General features: G+C 41.2%; 1 protein-coding gene across 4 annotated transcripts in view; it reads left to right on the forward strand.

Moving 5' to 3' along the window:
- Positions 1–18,461, forward strand: part of adam9 (ADAM metallopeptidase domain 9) — a 77,948-nt gene that overhangs the window by 24,897 nt on the left and 34,590 nt on the right. For all 4 annotated transcript variants that reach the window (XM_021606717.2, XM_036980388.1, XM_021606716.2 and 1 more), the window contains one exon: positions 15,221–15,297. In XM_021606717.2, coding sequence (XP_021462392.2) covers positions 15,221–15,297 — 77 coding nt within the window. The remainder of the gene's footprint in view (positions 1–15,220; positions 15,298–18,461) is intronic.

Consider the following 18,461-nt stretch of genomic DNA (forward strand, 5'->3'; position numbering starts at 1 on the left):
AACTACTTAGACGTGTTTGTGCCTTATCCAAATCATGTCCAGTCTATTTGAATATTCCCCAACCAAAGAGCGAACCACAGCTTTTAACCTGTCTAGCGGAACCCCTCGCCTACAACCAATGAAATTGCAGGACGCCAAAAACAAATCAACTGAAATCTCATAAATCAAATTTCTCAAACACACAAGTATTAGGCACCATTTTAAAGATAAAAGTCTCGTTTATCCAGCCACAGTGTCTGATTTCAAAAATGCTTTACAGCGAAAGTTCCACAAACGATTATGTAGGTCAACACCAACTCACAGAAATACCCAGCCATTTTTTCAGCTGAAGAGAGGAGTCACAAAGCACAAATGGAGGTAAAATTAATCACTAACCTTTTGATCTTCATCAGATGACACTCATAGGACTTCATGTTACACAATACATGTATGTTTTGTTTGGGAAAGTATTTATATCCAAAAATCTTATTTTACATTTGCGTGTTACGTTCAGTAGTTCCAAAACATGCAGTGATCTTGCAGGGAGCCACATGAATTCAGAGATATTCATAACTATTATACATGGAACTTTAGATACACTTCTCCTTAATGCAACCGCTGTGTCAGATTTTTAAATAACTTTACGGAAAAAGCATAATCTGAGAACGGCGCTCAGAGCCCAAACCTGACAGAGAAATATCCACCATGTTGGGTAGTCAACATTATTCATAAAAAGCATTATAAATATTCACTTACCTTTGATCTTCATCAGAATGCACTTCCAGGAATCGCAGTTCCACAATTAATGCTTGTTTTGTTCGATAATGTCCATCATTTATGTCCATTTATGTCCAATAGCTTTTTTTGTTAGGGCGTTTGGTAAACAAATCCAAAAGCTCGATCTGGTCCATTCGGACGAAACATTCAAAAAGTTATATTACAGGTCGAAGAAACTTGTCAAAATAAGTATAGAATCAATCTTTACTATGTTTTTATCATAACTCTTCAATAATGTTCCAACCGGAGAATTCCATTGTCTGTAGAAAAGCAATGGAACGAGAGCTACCTCTCAAGTGAAAGCGCGTGACTGAGAATGAGGCTGCAGGCAGACCCCTTGGTCAAACAGCTCCCATCTGGCCCCCCTTCACATGAGCAGCCTGAAACAACGTTCTAAGGACGGTTGTCATCTAGTGGAAGCCTTAGGAAGTGCAAAATAACCCATATCCCACTGTGTATTCAATAGGGGTGAGTTCAAAACCTACAAACTCAGATTTCCCACTTCCTGTTTAGATTTTTTTCCCATGTTTCTGCCTGTCAAATTAGTTTTTTTGTTATACTCACAGACATCATTCAAACAGTTTTAGAAACTTCAGAGTTTTTTTTCTATTCAATACTAATAATAATATGCATATATTAGCATCTGGGACTGAGTAGGAGGCAGTTCACTCTGGGCACGCTATTCGTCCAAAAGTGAAAATGCTGCCCCCTATCCCAATGAAGTTAATCAGGGCAAGGTGACTGGAAACATGACCGAATACAAACAGTGTAGTTATTCCCTCCGCAAGGCAATCAAACAAGCTAAGCGTCAGTGTAGAGACAAAGTAGAGTCGCAATTCAACGGCTCAGACACAAGAGGTATGTGGCAGGGTCTACAGTCAATCACGGACTACAAAAGAAAAACCAGCCCTGTTGCGGACCACGGTGTCTTGCTCCCAGACAGACTAAACAACTTCTTTGCTCGCATTGAGAACAATACAGTGCCACTGACACGGCCCGCTACCAAAACATGTGGGCTCTCCTTCATTGCAGCCAAAGTGAGTAAAACATTTAAACATGTTAACCCTCGCAAGGCTGCAGGCCCAGGCGGCATCCCCAGCCGCATCCTCCGAGCATGCGCAGACCAGCTGGCTGGTGTGTTTACGGACATATTCAATCAATCCTTATACCAGTCTCCTGTCCACACATGCTTCAAGAGGGCCACCATTGTTCCTGTTCCCAAGAAAGCTAAGGTAACTGAGCTAAATGACTACCACCCCGTAGCACTCACTTCCGTCATCATGAAGTGCTGTGAGAGACTAGTCAAGGACCATAACACCTCCACCCTACCTGACACCCGAGACCCACTCCATTTTGCTTACCGCCCCAGTAGGTCCACAGACGACGCAATAGCAATCACACTGCCCTAACCCATCTGGACAAAATAAATAACTATGTAAGAATGCTGTTCATCGACTACAGCTCAGCATTTAACACCATAGTACCCTCCAAACTCGTCATTAAGCTCGAGACCCTGGGTCTCGACCCCGCCCTGTGCAGCTGGATCCTGGACTTCCTGACGGGCCGCCCCCAGGTAGTGAGGGTAGGTAACAACATCTCCACCCCGCTGATCCTCAACACTGGGGCCCCACACGGGTGCATTCTCAGCCATCTCTTGCACTCCCTGTTCACCCACGACTACGTGGGCATGCACGCCTCCAACTCAATCATTACGTTTGCAGACGACACTTCAGTGGTAGGCTTGATTACCAACAACGACGAGACGGCCTACAGGAAGGAGATGAGGGCCCTCGGAGCGTGGTGTCAGGAAAATAACCTCACACTCAATGTCAACAAAACAAAGGAGATGGTTGTGGACTTCAGGAAACGGCAGAGGGAGCAGCCCCCTATCCACATCGACGGGACAGTATTGGAGAGGGTGGAAAGTTTTAAGTTCCTCGGCGTACACATCACGGACAAACTGAAATGGTCTACCCACACAGACAGCGTGGTGAGGGTGCAGCAGCGCCTCTTCAACCTCAGGAGGCTGAAGAAATTTGTTTTGTCTCCAAAAACACTCACAAACTTCTACAGATGCACAAACGAGAGCATCCTGTCGGGCTGTATCACCGCAACTACGGCAACTGCTCTGCCCACAACCGTAAGGCTCTCCCGAGGGTAGTGAGGTCTGCACAACGCATCACTGGGGGCAAACTACCTGCCCTCCAGGACACCTACACCACCCAATGTCACAGGAAGGCCAAAAAGATCATCAAGGACAACAACCACCCGAGCCACTGCCTGTTCACCCCCCTATCATCCAGAAGGCGAGGTCAGTACAGGTGCATCAAAGCGGGGACTGAGAGACTGAAAAACAGCTCCCATCTCAAGGCCATCAGACTGTTAAACAGCCATCACTAACATTGAGTGGCTGCTGCCAGCATACTGACTTATGTTGGCAGCAGCCATACTGACCAATATACCACTTTAATAATGGAAAATTTATGTAATAAATGTATCACTAGCCACTTTAAACAATGCCACTTTATATAATCTTTACATACCCTGCATTCCTCATCTCATATGTATATTCTGTACTCTATACCATCTACTGCATCTTGCCTATGCCGTTCGGCCATCACTCATTCATATATATTTTATGTACATATTCTTATTCATTCCTTTACACTTGTGTGTGTATAAGGTAGTTGTTGTGAAATTGTTAGGTTAGATATTACTGCATGGTCGGAACCAGAAGCACAAGCATTTCGCTTGCATTAACGTCTGCTAACCATGTGTATGTGACAAATAAAATTTGATTTGAATTTACCACAGGTGGAATCCAAGTTGTAAAAACATCTGAAGGATGATCAATGGAAACAGGATGAACCTGAGCTCAACTTCGAGTCTCATAGCAAAGGGTTTGAATACTTATTTATATAAGGTATTTCTGTTTAATACATGTGAAAAAATGTTGAACAACCTATTTTTGCTTTGTTATTATGGGGTATTTTGTGCAGATTGCTCAGGATTTTTTTTTTTAAATGTAATCCGTTTTAGAGTAAGGCTGTACCATAACAAAATGTGCTGAAAGTGAATGTCTGAATACTTTCCGAAGGCACCTGTATATACTCCTTACTTGAAACATGAATATCTTAACAGCCTATCTGTTATTATAGACATGTTTGCACAGTGGCGAACCAATAGGCCTTCAGTGTGTGACAGGTTTTTGATTCTGAAAGGACAGAAACCATAATGCCAGCGCACTCATGTAGGAGTGCACTTTTTGTAAAACGCGAAGGGCCAGTGTTGTAGACGCAGGTATAATCCGTATACCCACATTTCGTTCAGTGGGCATTGCTTATACTCACTACTTAATCCCTACGGATGTGTATCAAAGTAGTGTAGTGGAGGTATACAGTGGAAACGGGTTCTCTGGAGTGATGAATCATGCTTCACCATCTGGCAGTCTGAATCGGGGTTTGGCGGATGCCATGAGAACACTACCTGCCCCAATGCATAGTGGCAACTGTATTGTTTGGTGGAGGGGGAATAATGGTCTTTGGAGTTTTTTCTTCGTTCCACTGAAGGGAAATCTTAGATTTCAAATGGGTTTCCATGGCACACAATCCATGTCTCAAGGCTTAAAAATCTTTCTTTAACCTGTCCCCTCCCCTTCAGCCACACTGATTTGAAGTGGATTTAAAAAGTGACACCAATAAGGAATCATAGATTTTTACCTGGTCAGTCTGTCATGGAAAACGCAGACGTTCCCAATGTTTTGTACACTCTGTGTGTGTGTACATGCACAGTCAGTCAGGTCCAAAATTATTGGCACAAATATATAATACAGATACTGAGCTATATTGCATGCTCAAAATTTGGGAAATTATATTCTTTAACTAATACATCTGTTTTGAATACCTTGAGCCTTTTTCTATAATGTTTTATGAGATTGGAGAACACATTGGGAGGGATTTTAGACCATTTCTCCAAACATAATCTTACCAGAACCTTGATATGCTTTGTCTGCGCTTATGTACTGAGATGGCCATTGCAAAATGTTGATTATGTGGTCAATTAATAATTTCTTTGTGGATTCTGATGTGTGCTTGGGGTTATTGTCTTGCTGGAAGATCCACTTGTGGCCAAGTTTCAGCCTCCTGGCAGAGGCAACCAGGCTTTTGGATAAAATGTCCTGATACTGGAAAAAGTTAGAGGCCATTGTTGACCTTAAAAAGGGCCCCAGGACCAGTGGAAGCCAAATAGCCCCATAACATCAAATATCCACCACCATGTTTTGTAGTAGGTATGGGGGTTTTTCAACCCAAAACCCACCACTGGTATGTATGGCCAAAGAGCTCTGTTTTCATGAGCAATTGTATTAGTATAATAAAAATACATTTTAGCTCAGTATTTTAATCATTTATTTTATGCAGTCTTTTTTGTTCATCTTTATAATCGGTGCCAATAATTTTGGACCTGACTATCATTTATCGTGATATCATGGATATATGATAATACCGGTATGCTCATCACCTAACCCAACAGGGCACTGACAATGTATCACCCATTTAACATCTCTCAAATGCACTTCTTTCTCATAGCTTTTTATTGACTGATTTGCGACTGCCTTGTATAGAAACGTGTGCTGTGGAAATGGCCTCTTCTACCCAACCTGTTTTTGTGTGATTTAATGGATAACTATGTTTCTTTAAAACAGAAACTCATGTTAAAAGTATCATACAATCCGATAAAAACAGTCACTTCAGTACAACCATCCACAGTGAATTCTTAGTCTTTTTGATTGGATGTCCTATTTGTATGAGACCGACTGGGTTGAACTTGGGTCTCCTGTGCGCTACAAGACTGTTACAGCCCTGCTGTCAGGATCGTGAAGGTACAATAAAATAGTTCTATCTACTAATTAATTGGCGTTCATTTCTAGGGATGCACGGTATATCGGAATCAGCCGATATTAGCTAAAAATGCCAGCATCGGTATCGTCCCGATGTCTAGTTTAACGTCGATGTCAAAGCTGACGTGCATACCTATATAATGTAGGTACATGAGGTAATGATGCCACGTAAAATGTTGCACTACACCTGCCACACAGCATTCCTAACCTAGCCAACAACGTCTGCTGTGTGGATCAAGCAGTCATTTGAAAGAGTAAGACTTTCAGCTAGACAACTCAAAGGCGAAATCCATTAACACCAAGATAATGGAATTCATTGCCCTTGACAATCAACCGTTCTCTGTCGTGGGTGAAGTTTGCTTTCGTGAATGGTCGAGCACCAGTACACACTACTAAGTGTGCTATTTTTCAGATGTTGCCCTACCGGAGTTACAGTAATAGTGTCACTGCTATTAACTTCACGACATACTATGGAACGCCGTTTAGGTCTTTGCGTGTCAAAAAAGATACACGTCAAATGACACTATTTGGCAATAACACTATTTGCACATACAAGCCAAGCTCCACCACTACTATTGGTAGCACTGTCAAAGCTGTAAAAAACATTATTCAAACAAGCTAACACCGGCCACGAGCTATGTGTTTACAATGCCACGTTGGTAATAAAGCATTATTTGTTCGTCCACAACTTCTGGGGTAGCTAGCTTTAGCTTGGTACCGAGCTAGCATCAATACAACCAGCCTGAAAACAATGCCCAGTAGAAACTGCAGTCGTTTTCATTATTCTTAGAAATGATTTAGGAATCTAGGTAGTCACTTGTTGTTCGCCAAATGAACTTCAGTTCATGAAAATACATAGCTAGCCTGCTACTTAACCATGTTGCCCAAAGCCAATGTTATAAGCAGGCAGCTTGCTTGTGAGGCTCGACCTGACCGGGTTATGTGTCGTGAAGCTAGCCACAATAAGGATTAGGCACAATAGGATAATTTGTGTTTTGCCTTCAAAATTAAAGTACCTCTTTGAAAGTGATGAAGGTTACAATTGGTGGAATCATGCCATATTTAGACTAGATAATGTTAAACACGATTGGAATGTGAAGCAATGATATGGGGTATCCGTCTACTCGGTGACAGAACACAACTGTGAAGAGTTTACCCAAATATTAGCGTTGTAGCTCTTTTCGCATGACCTTGTGAAATCACCTCCCCAGTCAGCCTATTGTGTGTATTGACATTCACATTGTACAGCTTTACCTAAGGATTGGGGATCAATGACATGGGGTAACAGTCTACTCAATACTAGAGGTCGACCGTTTAATCGTCATAGCTGATTTAATTAGGGCGGATTTAAAGTTTTCATAATCTGTAATCTGCGTTTTTGGATGCCGATTACATTGCAATCCACGAGGAGACTGCGTGGCAGGCTGACCACCTGTTACGCGAGTGCAGCAAGGAGCCAAGGTAAGTTGCTAGCTAGCATTAAACTTTTCATAAAAAACAATCAATCTTAACATAATCACTAGTTAACTAGACATGGTTGATGATATTACTGTTTTAACTAGCTTGTCCTGCGTTGCATATAATCAATGAGGTGTCTGATAAATTAACATCGAATCACAGCCTACTTCGCCAAATGGGTGGTGATTTAACAAAAGCACATTCGCGAAAAAAGCACATTCGTCCCACAAATGTACCTAACCATAAACATCAATGCCTTTCTTAAAATCAATACACAGAAGTATATATTTTTTTAACCTGCATATTTTGTTAAAATAAATTCATGTTAGCAAGCAATATTAACTAGGGAAATTGTGTCACTTCTCTTGCGTTCAGTGTAAGCAGAGTCAGGATATATGCAGCAGTTTGGGCCACCTGGCTCGTTACGAACTGTGTGGAGACCATTTCTTCCTAACAAAATCCGTAATTAATTTTCCAGAATTTGAAATAATTATGACATAACATTGAAGGTTGTGCAATGTAACAGCAATATTTAGACTTAGGATTGCCACCCGTTCGATGAAATACAGAACGGTTCCGTATTTCACTGAAAGAATAAACGTTTTGTTTTCAAAATTATAGTTTCCAGATTTGACCATATTAATGACCTAGGCTCCTATTTCTGTTTGTTTATTATATTGTAATTAAGTCTGATTTTATATTTGATAGAGCAGTCTGACTGAGCGGTGGTAGGCAGCAGCAGGCTTGCAAGCATTCATTCAAACAGCACTTTCCTGCGTTTGCCAGCAGTGCTTTGCAATGCTTGAAGCGCAGCGCTGTTTATGACTTCAAGCCTATCAACTCCCAAGATTAGTCTGGCAATACTATAGTGCCTATAAGAACATCCAATAGTCAAAGGTATGTGAAATAGTAATGGTATAGAGAAATAGTCCTATAATAACTTCAACCTAAAACCTTTTAACTGGGAATATTGAAGACTCATGTTAAAAGGAACCACCAGCTTTTATATTTTATGTTCTGAGCAAGGAACTTAAACGTTAGCTTTTTTACATGGCACATATTGCACTTTTACTTTCTTCTCCAACATTGTGTTTTTGCATTATTTAAACCAAATTGAACATGTTTCATTATTTATTTGAGACTAAATTGGTTTTATTTATGTATTAAGTTAATGTTAGTGTTAATTCAGTATTGTTGCCATTATTACACATATAAAAATCTTTCCATTTTAATCGGTATCGTTTTTTTTTTTGGCCCTCCAATAATCGGTCTTGGCGTTGAAAAATCATAATCGGTCGACCTCTACTCAATACCCAAGATTTTCTCCCAACGTCCTCAGTTATCGGACTCCAAAATATCCATGCAGTATTGTTTTTCCTCGGGAATAGTGTTCAATACACATAGGTTGACAATAAATTTGGCTCAATAAACAGTTGTTTCAGTCCCACAATAAGAGCTATGATAATGTTCTCTGGGTGTCACTGAGTAGACTGAAACCCCCATGTCATTGATCCACAATCCGTAGGCAAGGCTGTACAGTGAAATAAGTATGCCCCCAATGAAATTCTAAAGTATAATACATCCAGTGTGATTTCAAGACTTTTGTCAAATTAACAAATTGCCTTTTGTTGATTTTATGTAACAACATTCCAACCTCATTTAGCATGATCTTTTCAATTATTGCTTAATTCTACTATTTGTATGCATTTGCATCACTGTCAATGACACTTTTTTTGAAGGCTAACCGCAAAGTCCACTATTGTGGCTAATCCTTATTGTGGCTACCTTCAACTAGATGGGTCCGACCACCATTAAACAAATAAGAACTGTCTTATAAATTAGGGTTATTTTAGATGACACCTAGCTATATAGTTAGCTAGCTATATTTCAGTAGCTATATAGTTAGCTAGCTAACTATATAGCTACTGAAACAGATGTCGTTTTGCTATGTTTTTGGAGAACATTCTTTGCATCTATGAGCTAACAAACTTTTTATGACCAGCACCAGCGAGACACCTGAAATACAATTGATAGTGTAATCAATGTGTAATAACTACGTAAACAAGGTATGAACGTGTTAAATTATCTGCAGTCATATTCAGGTCCTGATTGGTCAACAAGCTTATTGTTAATGTATCTTTTTTGACATGCAAAGACCCAAACGGTGTTCCATAGAAATCCTGATTGAGAATGAAACGACTGAACAAATTAACAACGAAACAGCACAGCAAGTAAGTGAAAGAAATGGGGACATACGTAAATGCCAAAATAACTTTTTGGTCAATATGGTGTGTCTAACCTCTAACTAGGAAAGTCAGTTAAGAACAAATTCTTATTTACAGTGACGGCCTAACCCGGCCAAACCTGGACAACGCTGGGCCAATTGTTCGCCGCCCTATTGGACTCCCAAGCACAGCCAGATGTGATAGTCTGGATTCGGATCAGGGACTATAGTGACACCTCTTGCCCTGAGATGCTGTGCCTTAGACCGCTGCGTCCGTGTGTGTGTGACTATTTAACTGTACTAAAATGCTTTAAAAGCCGCTAAAATTTTACATATCGGTTATAGCTATTGTTTTTTTTGGCAAGGAAAATATCGGTATCGGCCAAAAAAATGTAATATTGGTGCGTCACTAATTTCCTTTTCGGATGGAGCCAGAACAGGCGGAAGCAACTCCCATTCTGATGGAGGAAGGGAGTTGTGTTGGGTTAAAGACACACACATTCATCACGTCATCATTGTTGTCCTCCACACTATTTACTGCTGACTCTGTTTTACTTCCTATATGACGCTGACATTTTAGTACTGGTATCAGCTATGTTTTGTGGAAATGTATGCATTTTGCAGAAGAAAGCGTATGGCGCGTTCTTACTTTAAGCACTGGTTTCCCCCTCTGCATATTCATAATGAGTCCAAACTTAGCTCACAAAAATCATGACTAAGAGCAGCAGTTCTGGGAAGATGATGTAACAGTCTGGCATACAGACAGACCTACTGTACAGTCAGGAATGCTTTTAAACGATTTAATTTGAAATAAAACATGTTTTAAATGTGTAGTCTTTTATTGATCACTGAAGAAGTGATGGAGAGGGACATAGAATAGAACTAGACCATCCCCAGCACTTTCTCTCCTTTTTGGCTAGACAGATGAAATATGGGTGGTGTGTGAAGACGTCCATCTTCTGCATTTGTTTTACATTGAGAAGGTCACAGAGATGGTAATCTTGCCATGTTAACAGTATATCACAAGACATTACAGAGACGGGGGCAGGACGTTTGTAGACTCTTTGTTTGACCCCTAGAGGGTGGGACTGTAGAAGGCTGTGCTGTCCGGTTGTCATGATCCCCCGTCGTCTGACTCAGGATCCCCAGGGAGCCTATCAGAAAGGGGGATTTGTGGATCTGGATTAAAGGCTCATGGTCGTACTGGCATGTTGTGACATCGCTGTCTAATGACAAATGCTGAGTAACAGGAAACACACTTAAATATTTTGATTAAAATCAGTACTGTTGTGATCAAGTCAGTCAAATGTTATTGTAATTGACAATCGGGAGTCTCACATGTTCCTTTGTTCACAGCAGGAGGCAAGAAATGGCCTATCATATTATTTTTGTATTGCCAATCTCATTCAATTCTACATCAAGCCTATGTTGGAACTGGTCTGTTTGATGCCTCCATGCCATTGCCTACATTTCAAATGCAACCAAATTATGATTCCTGAGCCATAAGGGCATCGGCAGATGAGCTATATAATCTAATTGTGCAGACTGTCGTGAAAATGTTAGCAAGAGCCTAGAATGACAAAAATTGCCATATTCTGTCTGTTGTAGAAGGCTGTTCCTATTATCAACACCTGGAGAACCTTCTCACAGACACTGGGCAGGGCCATGGCGCAATGTGACATTCTCAGTTGCAACATACGACTAGAGTTTTTTTTTTAGGATATTTTTCAGTTGTCTTATTCTGTTTAAACATCTCAAAGCGCAGAGATTTAGACATGGTGTACAGTGCTAAATACTGACCTTTTCACTTTGGCAGTTTAAAAATGACACTCCTGTGAACAAAATGTGAATGGGGCCTATACTTACTATATTCTGATATACTATTTTTATTATACAATACATTTTCCTCAGCCATGCTGGAGGACTTTTTGTTTTGGTATTACTGGGAAGAAGTCAATGGAGGATGTCTGGAAAAGAGGGGATTTTCCTGTAATGCTTTAACTTGGATCCCTTCCCTTGATATAGCTCACATATCTTCCCTGCTCTACGACTGACTTTTTTTTGTGCCACAAAAATGAGTCTGATTTCGAAGTTGTCGGCAAACCAGAGTTTGCGGGTATTTTCTCGTCACTGGATCTGGGGCGAAATAGTAGGACAAGGTTGATCAGGATCAAGAAATATATGTTTGTGTTGGATACTGTCAGTGTGCTATAGTATGATGTCTACCCAAAGTGGGTGAAAACACACTTTGGTGGTAACTTCACTTCCTTATGTTATACATTTTACCAAGACAAATATGATTATTCATATATTTTTCAGTGGGGTCTTTCTCTAACATACTGTATCATTAACATTATATCCAAAAAGTCAGATTTCGTAACCTAATTTCTTAACCATCTGATAATAAACACCAAGCTCTGACAGTGCAAGTTTCGTGTAACAACTTTTGAGGATTTTACATTTTGTGGTCAAAGTTGTTTTTGCGGGTCGAAAAATGTGCATGACACGAGCTGAATTAATTAAAAAGCTTGGTATACGCTCAGTGCTCCGTTGAAATTTCAGATACTCTTGTTTTTGTGAGAAATCTAAGAATTACAGGAATTTCTAATATGAAAAGCATATACTAAAATGCTACATGTAATGTCTCAATCGATATCCATCTTACCTTTTTATAGCTTGTCCTGCGGATTCAAGAAGGAAGATTAGTGTAATGGGAAAGTGAGCTTGTCAGGTAGCCTTTAATTCTTGCACAGAATCCAACACAGCTGACATGGTGCATACTTTTTTTTTCTCCTCTGAAATACGGATTATGCTCAATACATGAGGTTTGGACCATTAGTCTTAAAGGATTATCGACACAACGACCATATTATTTTACCCATTGGTCAAAATGTGTTTTAGATTGGGCACCCTAATTCTAGTATTTCAGCTCTCAATCTTTTTGATAGTCTAACATTTGTTAGTGAAAATGCAATACAAATGAGAACATTTTTAAATGAAGTCAAAGAATTGAGAGGGAAAATTCTGCTCTACGTGTGATTTGTTAACTTCATATTGTTTTGTTATTTTAACAAACCTTTTATGGAGCGAGTCACAGGAAGTAAGAAATGTGACCGTCCGGCTCAAATCGGTCTTATGTAACCAAATTTGAAATAGTTTTTTACTTTGGATAAAAGTAGAGAGACAGAGCCAGGAAATTGTATATCATACACTACAGTTGAGGAACAATGGGAAGATAATTTTGGTTTGAAAGTTGATAAACTTGTAAACTCACTTTTGAGAAAACGGCCTTTGAATGTTTTGGTACTACTACTGGAGAGCCTTTCTTTGTCTACACCCATTCAGCATCGTTCACACCCTCTTAAGTTTTAGCCCCACCCATCTTTTTAAAGGTTTATCTGAGCGTTCTGTACTAACAGCACTCAAGCTAACTTGCTAGCTACTTCCAGATGCAAATGCCCGAACAGCTCACATTTAACATTACTCGCCCTTACAGAGCTGGTTAGGCTGTTATGTTATCCAGAGCGTTGGTGACTGCAACTGTGCTGTCATATTGTCCGTTAATAAATTCAAAGCATTTCGCTCTCGGAGCGTTGAGCATGCACACCGGACACTCTGGCCGATGAGTAGGGTTGATCCGAATGTTCTGACCTCACAATGGCAGTCAAGCACCCAAGCTAACATTGGCTAGCTTGCTAGCTACTTCCAGACACAAATGAGAGAACCTCACTCTGACCATTTTACTCACCCTAGCAAAGCTGGTTAGGCTGTTTTCATGTTATCCAGCGCTTTGGTGACTAACTGATGTTGACAACAATTGAATTACGCTTTTTACTGACACAACCATATTTTAACGGATGTTGAGTGTTTGTAAATTCATCAGTTATTCACTTAAATCAGTTCTACCAAATCTCTATCAACATGTTAAATGTGCAACCAGAGGGGGAAAAATCTAGATCACCTGTACTCCACACACAGAGACGCGTACAAAGCGCTCTCTCGCTCTCCATTTGGTATATCCAACCACAACTCTATCCTCCTGATTCCTGCTTACAAGCAAAAATTAAAGCAGGAAGCACCAGTAACTCGGTCTATAGAAAAGTAATCAGATGAAGCAGATGCTAAACTACAGGACTGTTTTGCTATCACAGACTGGAACATGTTCCGGGATTCTTCCGATGACATTGAGGAGTACACCACATCAGTCATTGGCTTTATCAATAAGTGCATCGAGGACATTGTCCCCACAGTGACTGTACGTAAATACCCCAACCAGAAGCCATTCGCACTGAGCTAAAGGGTAGAGCTGCCGCTTTCAAGGTGCGGAACTCTAACCCGGAAGCTTACAAGAAATCCCACTATGCCCTGCAATGAACCATCAAACAGGCAAAGCGTCCATACAGGGCTAAGATTGAATCATACTACACCGGCTCCGACGCTCGTCGGATGTGACAGGGCTTGCAAACTATTACATACTACAAAGGGAAGCACAGCCGCGAGCTGCCCAGTGACACGAGCCTACCAGATGAGCTAAATCACTGCTATGCTCGCCTCAAGGCAAGCAACACTGAGGCATGCATGAGAGCATCAGCTGTTTCGGACGACTGTGTGATCACGCTCTCCGTAGCAGACGTGAGTAAGACCTTTAAACAGGTCCACATACAAGGCAGCGGGGCCAGACGGCTTACCAGGACGTGTGCTCCGGGCATGTGCTGACTAACTGGCAAGTGTCTTCACTGACATTTTCAACATGTCCCTGATTGAGTCTGTAATACCAACATGTTTCAAGCAGACCACCATAGTCCCTGTGCCCAAGAACACAAAGGCAACCTGCCTAAATGACTACAGACCCGTAGCACTCACGTCCGAAGCCATGAATTGCTTTGCAAGGCTTGTAATGGCTCACATCAACACCATTATCCTAGAAACCATGCAATGTTCCAATATCTATTGGAAACCCTTTCCAGAAGAGTGGAGGCTGTTATAGCAGCAAAGGGGGGACCAACTCTATGTTAATGCCCATGATTTTGTAATGTGTCTTGATACATTTGGTCATGTGTATATCCCTAAAGTGTCTGTGTAAGATCTAGGATCCGTTTTGCCTTTAAGATTATATGGACAGAATTATTGATGGGTCTACCATACCATCCGATTGCCCTATACTCTGAGAGGAAACTCTCTGAACCTTTGTTTCAGTGAGCTCCCATAGTTCTAACTCTCTACATGCTGGGCATGAAGGCTAAGACAATTAGCTAATGCTATTGTTAGAGAGCAGGGTGCTGCCAAGAATGCTTAAAAGGATAGGACACAGCATTTCCCTATAGATAGCCAGGGGGAGATTACAGACAAATGCCAAACATGTTTAATGGTGTTATTTAAATTGGAACTCAATTAACCCCTACAACACTGTCAGTTCACGTGAAACCATTTCAGTTGACTTTTTAAAATCATGTCTAACTTTGAAAGGACATTGCTCTGAAATATGTGCATGGGTTAGAAGTAGGCCTCATAATTTATTTGCAAACCTCGACATGAACTCAGGACCAAATCTCTACCTCCACGTCAAGCCCCATCTTGAATCGTCAACATTGAGTGACGCGCTTGCCTGGCGCTACACCAAATCAAGATTCATCACCTCACCCAAAGATTTCACATTTTCTGTCACAAGAAATTAGGCTCTTAAATTGACTGTGGCTAACACGATGATATAACTTGCCATGCAATTTGAGTCAACTGTAACACTGACAATGGCCTTGCCAGGTTGACATTACCTCATGTAGGGGCCTTGCCTTCGAGCATCTCCCCTATAGCCTCTCTTGATACATGTGGTTGTTTGACTCTTTAAGACATTACTGAGCCGCCATTCTCTTTTATCCCTTCCGCAGGATCACTGTCACTATCGGGGCTATGTGGAGGGCGTGGAGGGATCATCTGTGGCCATGAGTATCTGCTTTGGACTAAGGTAACCCTTAACAAAAAAAAACAGGCTTCTGGCCAATCTTTTGCCAATTTGCCGCAAATTTGGGGTAAGCTAATTTGCATGTAAAAATATGAGTTTTGTGGAAAACTGTTGCGGCAAATTTGTGCCGAACATTCTGTTTGCTGAAAATTTGCTGCAAACTCATTATGGATATGCCAATTAGATCAGGTTTTTGGTTACTTTGTGTATTAACAATATTGAAATGTTGTATCTCCAAACCAACTCGCATAACTTTAAAGGAAAAATCCACCCATAACCAATCATTCCTTTAACTTGTTCTCACAGTGTTCTCCCAATACAGCCTCTTCCAACACCACGGGTAGGGGGAGAGTATCCATCTGCAAAAGTGAAAGTTTGCTTTGATGCCAAGTCAGCTCATATTGTTGCTACCTTAGCTGTTGTGCTAGCTAACATGCTACTGAACAGTGACACTAGCATATTGGCATGCATATTATTGGTATTAGCTTAAAGACAGCAACTTAACACCTACAAATATCAGTGTTTTAAGCAAATCATTAGTTAGTTAGCTAGCTATCACATACATTTTGCAACATTTTGTATTCTTATTGTCCATAATTTTGTTGCGTTGTTGAGGAATCTGCAAAAACGCATTTTGTTGGACGATGTATACCATGCGTACCTTTACATACTACTAATAACATTTGAAACTTGAAATATGTTAACACCAGCTAGCCAGTTAGTGGTGGTGACAGATTGATATAGCAACAAAAAGTGTTGCACTCTATCCCATAAAACATGACATTGCTAGCCACGTATCAATTAGCTAACACAATTTAAGAGTTGTTTGGAAGTTGAATAACTTGGACAACTTCGGTAGGTAGCTAGATAGCTAGCTAGCTTGACTGGTCGTTAACAGTTACTGGTTTTCAAACTCGTGATCACAAGAAATGGCTTCTGGTAATATTTTTCCTACTAGTGCCAATAAATATTGTTGCCACGTGTGCCCCAGATTCACAACTAGTGGCATATATTTGCAAACTTCTGCCGACATTTTGTTGCACACTATTTATACTGAACAAAAATATAAACTCAACATGTAAAGTGTTCCATGAGGAGAAATAAAAGATGTCAAATGTTCCATACACATATTGTACATTAACAAGTTAAACCATCCACCTGACTGGTGTGGCATATGAGGTGCACCTTGTGCTGGGGACAATGAAAGCCCACACTAAAATGTGTAGTTTTTGCTACAGATGCCTCAAGTTTTGAGAGCGCGCAATTGGCATGTTGCCTGCAGGAATGTACACCAGAGATGTTGCCATAGAATTTAATGTTAATTTCTCTACCATAAGCCACCTCCAACATCATTTTAGAGAATTTGGCAGTATGTTCAACCAGCCTCACAACTGCAGACCATGTATAACCACCCCAGCCCAGGACCTCCACATCCAGCCCCTTCACCTGCTGGATTATCTGAGACCAGCCACCAGGACAGCTGAGGAAACTGTGGGTTTGCATAACCTCAGAATTTCTGACATTGTCAGAAACCATTGCAGGGAAGCTCATCTGCATGCTCATCGTCCTCACCAGGGTCTTGACCTGACTACAGTTCCTCGTCGTAACCGACTTCAGTGGGCAAATGCTCACCTTCGATTGCCACTGGCATGCTGGAGAAGTGTGCTCTTCATGGATGATTCACAGTTTCAACTGTACAGGGCAGATGGCAGACAGACATAGTGTCTGGTGTCATGTGGGCGAGCGGTTTGCAGATGTCAATGTTGTGAACAGGGTTCTCCGTGGTGGGGTTATGGTATGGGGCAGGCATAAGCCATGGACAACAATTGCAAACACAATTAGCATTTTATCAATAGCAGCTTTAATGCACAGAGATAACGTGACAAGATCCTGAGGCTCATTGTTGTGCCATTCATCCACCGCCATCATCTCATGTTGCAGCATGATAATGCACAGCCCCATGTTGCAAGGATTTGTACACAATTCCTAGATGCTGAAAATGTTTGTTCTTTCATGGCCTGCATACTCACCAGACATGTCACACACTGCGCATGTTTGGGATGCTCTGGCTTGACATGTACGAGAGAGTTCCAGTTCCCGCCAATATGCAGCAACTTTGCACAGCCTTTGAAGCTGAGTGGGACAACATTACACAGGCCATAATCAACTATATGCGACGATGTTGCACTGCATGAGGTCACACCACCTTTTTTTGAAGGTATCTGTGACCAACAGATGCATATCTGTATTCCCAGTCATATGAAATCCATAGTGTTATGAATATGAATTTATTTCAATTGATTTCCTTATGTGAACTGAAATTGTTGCATGTTTTGCTTATATTTTTCAATCTAGTTTGCAGCAAATTTGCAAGAACAAATACTTTTTTTGTGTGTTCGGTTATAAAGTGACAACGCTCTGGACTTGAGAGGTTGGGGGGATTTAAGCTGTCAAGATTACCAGGACGGTGTTCAAAGCCTGTGGTTTAGTAGCAAAACAAGGTGCTATCAAATAGGCCTCCCCACCGGAGAGCGGGGTTCAAACCCCATAATGACGAAGCAAAAGCAGTTATAAAAAATATATCTAATTTACACAAGTATTCAGACCCTTTGCTATGAGACTTGAAATTGCTCTCCGGTGCATCCTGTTTCCATTGGTCATCCTTGATGTTTCTACAACGTGATTGTAGTTCACCTGTGGTACAGTCAATTGATTGGACAGGTACACAGCTGTCTGTATAAGGTTCCACAGTTGACAATGCATGTCAGAGTAAAAACCAAGCCATGAGGTCAAAGGAATTGTCCTTGGAGCTCCAAGACCGGATTGTGTCGAGGCGCAGGTCTGGGGAAGGGTACCAAAAAATGTCTGCAGCATTGAAGGTCCCCAAGAACACTGGCATCCCTCATTCTAAAATGGAAGAAGTGTCAAACCACAAAGAATCTTCCTAGAGCTGGCCACCCGGCCAAACTGAGCAATTAGGGGAGAAGGGCCTTGGTGAGGGAGGTGACCAAGAAAACAATGGTCACTCTGACAGAGCTCCAGAGTTCCTCTGTGGATATGGTTGTCCTTCTGGAAGGTTCTCCCGTCTCTGAAGGACTCTACCCATCAGGCCTTTATGGTAAAGTGGCCAGACAGAAGCCACTCCTCAGTCAAAGGCACATGACAGC

The sequence above is a fragment of the Oncorhynchus mykiss genome, chromosome 6 (assembly GCF_013265735.2).
Source record: "Oncorhynchus mykiss isolate Arlee chromosome 6, USDA_OmykA_1.1, whole genome shotgun sequence".
NCBI classification, from domain to species: domain Eukaryota; kingdom Metazoa; phylum Chordata; class Actinopteri; order Salmoniformes; family Salmonidae; genus Oncorhynchus; species Oncorhynchus mykiss.